Here is a 6,720-nt window from a genome sequence, read left to right on the forward strand (position 1 = left end):
AATCAAGAGTGTTTGGACTGGCTTTCTCCAGTGTCTGGCAAACAGTACAGGCTCGGTGGATTTTTCTTTTTTCCTTCTAATGTATTGAGGTATAATTTATATCCTGTGAAATCTACCCATTGGAACAGTACAGTTTGAGGAGTTTAGACAATCTTATACGGCCATGGAACCACCACCATAATCAAGATATAGAATACACCGGGGGTGCCTGGCTGGCTCGGTTGGAAAAGCATGTGACTCTTGATCTCGGGGTTATGAGTTCGAGCCCCGTGTTGGGTGTAAAGATTATTAAGAAAATATAAATAAACTTTTCCTTTTTGTGGCCAAGTAAGAATCCATTGGATGGGGTGCCTGGGTGTCTCATTTGGTTAAGTGTCTGCCTTCAGCTCAGGTCATGATCCCAGGGTTCTGGGATCAAGTCCTGCATTGGGCTCCCCGCTGAGCAGGGAGACTTCTCCCTCTCCCATTCCCCCTGCCTGTTCGTGCGCGCTCTCTCTCTCTCTCTCTCTCTCTGTCAGATAAATAAATAAATTCCTTTTTTAAAAAAAAAGTCCATTGGATGGCCCGACCACATTTTGTTTATCCATTCAATAGTTGATAGACGTTTGGCTTATTTCTGTCCTTTGCTTATTGCAAATAATGCTACAAGGAACAGGAACCCTCAAGTTTTTGCTTGAACACCTGTTTTCAATTCTTTGGGGTATATACTCAGAGGTGGAATTACTGGGTTGCTACTTTTTTGTCACCTAATGTACCTATTAAGCAGTCACTCCCCATTCCCTCCCTCCCAGCCAGCCCCTGGGCAACCACAACTCTGCTTTCCCTCCCTATGGATCTGCCTCTTCTGGACAGTTCATATGAATGGAATCCTACACTATGTGGCCTTTTGTGTCTGGTTTCCTCTGTGAATGTACTTAAAATCACTGAATTGCAGACTTTAAGGGCATAATAATGGGGGCACCTCATTGGCTCAGTCAGTAGAGTGTGCAACTCTTGATCTTGAGGTGGTCAGTTCGAGCCCTGAGGGGTGTAGAGATTACTTAAAAAAAAAAATAAGATCTTTTTTTGAAAAGATGACAGTAACGGTCAATTTTATGTGCTGTGTGTTTTACCACAAAAGTAAATGTTTATTGGGCACTTACCACGGACCAGAGGTTCAGGACCAGGTACTTAATGTAAGGATCTCATTTCGTTCTCTCGAGGTAAGTTTTCTCCGTGTTACAGGAGGGGAAGCTGAAGCTGGGAAAAATGAATCACCCAGGATCCTGGGACCAGAAGTGGCCAACCCAGGCTCAGACAGCAAGTGTGTCTGACCCCACCAGCCCTGCGCCCACCCCCCCACACACACCCACAACACACACACACACACACACACACAAATCTTAACCTGGGACTCCGGGACGGAGAAGGACAGAAGCAGACAACAGTGACTTACATTTGGAGAAACAGAAAAATGGGCAAAGAAAAGAGAAGAAAGAGAAAGAAAAAGGTACAAATCCAGCAAAGAGAAATGGGGACCTGGGAGTCTGAGGGACAGTCAGAAGGAAAAGAGAGAAGCAGAGGTGAGAGGGACATGGGGGGGGGGACTCGAGGCTGGCTGACAGGGAGGCCCTGTGTCCTCCCATGGGCCACTGAGGCAGGAAGCGTGGCCACCACCCCCTCCTTGCAGAGGGGCACTCAGGGGCTCGGCGAAGTCTCAGCAGGTGGAAGCTGGCATCTGGAGCCCATGTCTCTGCTTAATTGGCTTTAGGGAGATACCAAGGAAAAGACAGTGACCAGACAGAGAAAGCACGCGGACCGACCCATGTCCCCAGAGACCGGGGGGGGGGCGGCGGTTGGAGGGACAGAGCGACCTCTTTTTCCACCTCCCCTGGTCGGCCCCTCCTCAGAAATTTAAAAAAAAATAAAAATCACCCAGACTTTAGGTGGGATTCAGCATTTTAATCATTGTGACTCTGTGGGTGGCCTGGAGGGAAGGAGACTGGAGTCCCAGTGAGTGGGAAAAGGGACACAGAATGAGGGCGGCTCCCGGACGCTTCCTTCTCCCCCTTGTCACTCGCCCTGGCTTTAGGAAGTAGAACATTTGCCATCCCCAAAGTTCGGGAGGCTGGCCCCGAGAAAGGAAGCCGGAAGCTCCTGAACAGATTCACCTCTAGGAATTCTGCCTGGACCTCCCAACCCCCACCCCAGCTTGCGCTGTCCTCTGTTTATCCTTCGTGCCCCACACTGGACTCTGAGCCACTCCTGGGTCTAACGTCCCAGAGGCCAGCATGACTCAGGCCCATGAGAGAGTCACGTGGTGTGCTGAGTAAACCTTCCTTGTGGGCTCTAGTGATGGCAGTATGCCCTCAGGGCTCTCGGGGGTCTAGGCTGTGTGGACCTCTCCTGGCCTGGACCCGGAAAAACCATCTGAGGCCTCCTGACATCCCTTCCTGCACCGAGGACCTGGAGCTAGCTCCTACCAGCCCATGAGCGCAGATGGCATGCATCGGGCTCTGAGTCCCTGACCTCAGATCGGCCCCTAGATATCAGCCATAGTGGGAGAATTTGCACCATGGAAACTGGCAAATGCTAAAATCAGGGCTTTTCCTCTTCTTTGGAGGGCTAGTGGTTACCACATACCAGCACACCGCCGCCTTCCTGCCTTACTTCCGGCTAACTTGTGAAGCCCCCCGTGAAAGGCTCATGGCTTCTGTCTCCCCCACGGCCAAAAACGAAAGAAAAAATCAGACTGAGGAAGCAAGGCCAAAGCACCAAACTTCCAAGAGTGTCAAAATGCTTGACTCCTTCTTAAAATTCTCTCAGGGCTTGTCTCTGTCGCTGGGGGTCAAGTTGCATGGGAAGAAAGATGGCACTGCCCCAGGGAAACCCCCTCGGGCCAGGCTCTCTGGTCCAATCCCCGCAATGGGAACAGGAGACAGAGTCTAAGAGAGGAACTGTGTATTTGAAATGCAGGGCTTCCTCCAAATTCACTTCTCTCCCCTGACCCCCATCTCTTGCCTATTTACAGATGGGAAGCCTGCCACCTCCTCTTCTTTTTCGAAATACCCACAGCTAGAGTTGGGGCCCACAGTCGGTCCCAATTGCAACTACCTCAGTTCCTCCAACGCTTGGGCGAAATTCACCTTTAGAAAATCCTAAAACAAAAGGAGAAAAAGGAGACATGAAACAGGCAGCTTGCCTTCCATTCTCCCACCAAATGTGCCCATTCTGAAAGAATGCATGAATGAAGACATGTCTTTAAGAAAAACCTAAGAAGAAGAAGAAGAAGAAGAAGAAGAAGAAGAAGAAGAAGAAGAAGAAATATATATATATACATATATATATATATCAAAGAGCCCCCTAAACCTACCATATAAAACCTGACGTGTGCAATCTATAACATCCCCGAGTGGATTTTTTTAATTGAACTGTATACAGTTGGTCTAAAGCTTCCATGGTGGGGCTGCTTAAAAGTCTGTCTTTGGATTTTCTAGAAGGATCTCTAGCCATATGCTAAGGAAGTGTCCTGAGTGGAAGGTACGGAATTGAGCCTCCCTACCTGTCTCTCTGTTCAAGGGCATCTCGAGGCTGACCTCACCAGTACCCCCACATCAACTGCGAGTGTGGTTTAATTTCGTCTCGGGGCACATTCTCGGCACCAGTTTCTGGAGTCTGGGGCTCGTGGTTTACAATGGCAGCTGGGTTGAGGGTCACTAAGACCTACTGAGCCTCACCCCAGGCCCCACCCACCCACCCACCGGAAAGCAAGGAGTCCCTGACGGGGGCGGGTGGGGGGGGACTGTGGTGAGAAAAGCCACGGCCTTTGGAGGGAAGGCCAGCTCCGAGGCTTTCCCAGGGAGGCCCGTCCCGGGGCAGGTTGAGACAAGACGCAGGAGCATATCCTCTACAAGATCTGAAACTTCCAGGCACTCTGATCCTTGTAATCCAGAGGGTCCATGGGGTTGTAGGTGAACTTCCAGGTGCCTGTGGGGTCCTTAAATTCCAAGCTGTCCACAGGACTGTACGTGCCATAGCTCTGGCCCGACAGGGAGGTGGGGGACTGGGCAAGGGAGGGCCCCACGGACGGGCCGGAAAGGGGGCTGAGAGCCGGGCCCCCCAACTGGGGCACCATGGGGGAAAGATAGGGATCCAGGCCACTGAAATAGGAGCTCGGAGACCCATAGGCTGAGGGGGAAGAGCAGAAAGCAGAAGCGGGGGCGTAGGTCATGGCGTAGGGCGCAGAGGTCAGAGGAGGCCCCGAGGCCACCAGCCCCGCCCGCTGGGCCTCCGGCAAAGGGGACTCTGAGGCCGGGCTCCAGATGGACACGGTGGCCACAGCCGTGGTGGGGGAGCCTGAGGGGCCGGGGAGAGGGGGGCTGTAGGAGTCTGAGATGCCCAGGGGGTCTGGACAGACGTCGGAGGAGGATCTCGGCGACAGGCCTGCCTTCCTCTTGGCAGGGCGAGCCTTGTTCTGCGCGCCTGGGGGCTGCAGCTGCTGTTTGTGCTGCTGGCGCTGTTGGCGACATTTAGCTCTGCGGTTCTTGAACCAAACCTGGGGGGGGAGGGGGAGATGGCATGCGTGAGTGGGGAGGGAGCCCCGGAGAGCCCCCACGCTGCCTCGGAATGATGGTGTTAATTGGTGAGGCATGCCCGAGTCACACCGCCCCACCTTGCAGTCGGTCCTGGGGCGCCCGGTCCGTGCATCCTACCAGCTATCCATCCATCCATCCCATCATTCCTATCCGCAATTATACACACACACGCACAATCATACGTACATACAAATAATCACACATGCAGTTGTGCGTATAATCGTGTGCACACGCACATGCATCCATCCAATCATACAGTCATACAAATGCACATATGCACACTTATCCAGCAATCAATTAAGAAACACGCACGAACTACGACTTTGGGGCTGCCTCCGTGGAGCTGACATTCTTGTTGAGAGTGACAGATTAGAAATCAACAGTGAGTACATTGCATAGTATTTTAGAAGGTGATCGATACTTTGGAAGAACCAGTGGAGCAGGAGGAAGGGGCAGCAGAGTAGGGTGTCAGGGGACATTGTGACTTTAAATGTGAGGGTCCATCTAGGTCCCATTGACAGACACGGTGACCCTGATTGGTCGATAAACAAAGACTTGAGCAAAGCAATGGGGAATAAACCTTCCAGGTAGAAGGAACAGAGAGTGCAAAGGGCCTGGGGCCGGAGTGTGCTTGGCAGGCGTGTTAGGGGAAGAATCGGCTGGCAAAGAGAGTGGGAGGAGGGGTAAGGGGCAGTAATGGGGGTGAAGCATTATGAGGGCTATCCATGACTTCGTTATGTCTCTATGTTACTGTATGACTACTCCCCCTCCCTTCACTCTGGGTCCCAGGAAGGGCAGGAAGGGGCCCAGGGCCCCGAGCACCCCACCTGAACCCTGGACTCGGGCAGGTTGATCTTCAGAGCCACCTCCTCTCGAGCATACACATCCGGGTACTGAGTCTTGGCAAACAGGGCCTCCAGTTCCTCCAGCTGGCTCCGGGTGAAGGTGGTCCGCTCCCGCCGCTGCTTTCTCGGGGCACCTACGGCAGGAACAGGACAACGGGACCATCCAGAGACCCGGACCTCCCAGTCTCTTTGTCCACTGGCGGGAAGCCCTGACGTCCAGCGGGAAGCCAAGGAGCCCTTTCTGGGGGTGCATCTTCCCAAAAGAAGGGTGCATCTACTCCCTGATCTTATAGACCTCACTCTGTACCCCCCTGGGAAATGGGGCCCATCTTGGCCCGTCATCTTGGGTCTCATGCCTCACCGCGAGAACTGGCCTTAGCCCCGTAAGCAGGTGTATGAGTTTGGTTTTTATCCCCTTTCTAAAATTTCTTACGAACAAAGGCATGTTCAGTTGAAACACGCCATTGAGAGTACTCCACGCCTTCTGGTGTAGAAGAGTGACAGGTCCAGCTAAAAGGAACCACTTCCTAAATTGCTATGAACACCCCTACGCTTTCCTGCACCCCTCAGTGACGTGGAGAAGTGTTTGGCAAATTGCAAAGAACTACATACGGCTGGTGTGTGACTCCGATATCACTCCAGTAAGTTCCCAGCTTCTTCCTGAGAATAAGGGACCCCGAGGGGCCACCGAGAGCTTGGGGGGTCAGAAGAAGGATGGTACTCACTTGGATAGGACACAGCTTGGTGCATCAGATCCACGCTGGGACCACTCAGGGCCAAGGCGTTGACCGAGTAGTGGGGCCCCGGGTTCATATACGCCATCATGATCTTCGGGGACACCGTGGCCCAGGTCTGTGGGCCTGCAAGAGAGGAGGGGGCGCTCAGACACTCCCCAGTTACCGCGTGGTGCCTGGCAGCCCAAGTCCAAGTCCTGCTTCAGACTCTTCTTAGGTGTGTGACCTTGGGCACCTATCTCTCTGTGCTTCGGTTTCCACGCCTATAAAATGGCCTTCTGCTTAAAGTGGGCAAAGCTTCCCAGAGACCCAGTCTGCAACAGCAGCTGACACTGTAATGCGAATCCTGGGCCCCAGAAACGATGTCCAGCCTCGCACAGAATCACGGACAGCAGGCTGACCCGCTGTCCCGGCCTGCTTGGGACGGGGTGGTTTCTAGAGAGGCAGGCATTTCCCCCACAAACACGGGAAGAGTCCCCGACAAACTGGGGTGGCAGAGTAGCATCCAAACAAGTGAAGGATCATCTTCCACGACCACGTGTGACCCATCAGGTGGGCAAAGATAAA

The 6,720-nt window shown here is 53.0% G+C and overlaps 1 protein-coding gene across 1 annotated transcript; it reads right to left on the reverse strand.

Annotated features, from left to right (window-relative positions):
- Positions 1 to 3,886: 3,886 nt before the first annotated feature.
- CRX (cone-rod homeobox) lies at positions 3,887 to 6,244 on the reverse strand. The gene is made up of 3 exons (XM_025850044.1): positions 6,145 to 6,244; positions 5,402 to 5,553; positions 3,887 to 4,534 (listed from the first exon to the last, which is right to left on the reverse strand). Exons 1-3 carry the CDS (start codon positions 6,242 to 6,244, stop codon positions 3,887 to 3,889), a joined length of 900 nt encoding a protein of 299 aa, XP_025705829.1.
- Positions 6,245 to 6,720: the final 476 nt, after the last annotated feature.

This window comes from Callorhinus ursinus, unplaced genomic scaffold, assembly GCF_003265705.2.
Source record: "Callorhinus ursinus isolate GAN/ISIS: 27379988/994484 unplaced genomic scaffold, GSC_fseal_2.0 scaffold71, whole genome shotgun sequence".
Lineage (NCBI taxonomy): Eukaryota > Metazoa > Chordata > Mammalia > Carnivora > Otariidae > Callorhinus > Callorhinus ursinus.

Coding starts and splice junctions, on each gene's coding strand:
- CRX (XM_025850044.1), bottom strand. CDS start 6,244: ATGATGGCGTATATGAACCCGGGGCCCCACTACTCGGTCAACGCCTTG. Junction 5,554..6,144: donor CCAAGCTGTGTCCTATCCAA/GTGAGTACCATC, acceptor TTCCTGCCGTAG/GTGCCCCGAGAAAGCAGCGG. Junction 4,535..5,401: donor TGCCCGAGTCCAGGGTTCAG/GTGGGGTGCTCG, acceptor CTCCCCCCCCAG/GTTTGGTTCAAGAACCGCAG.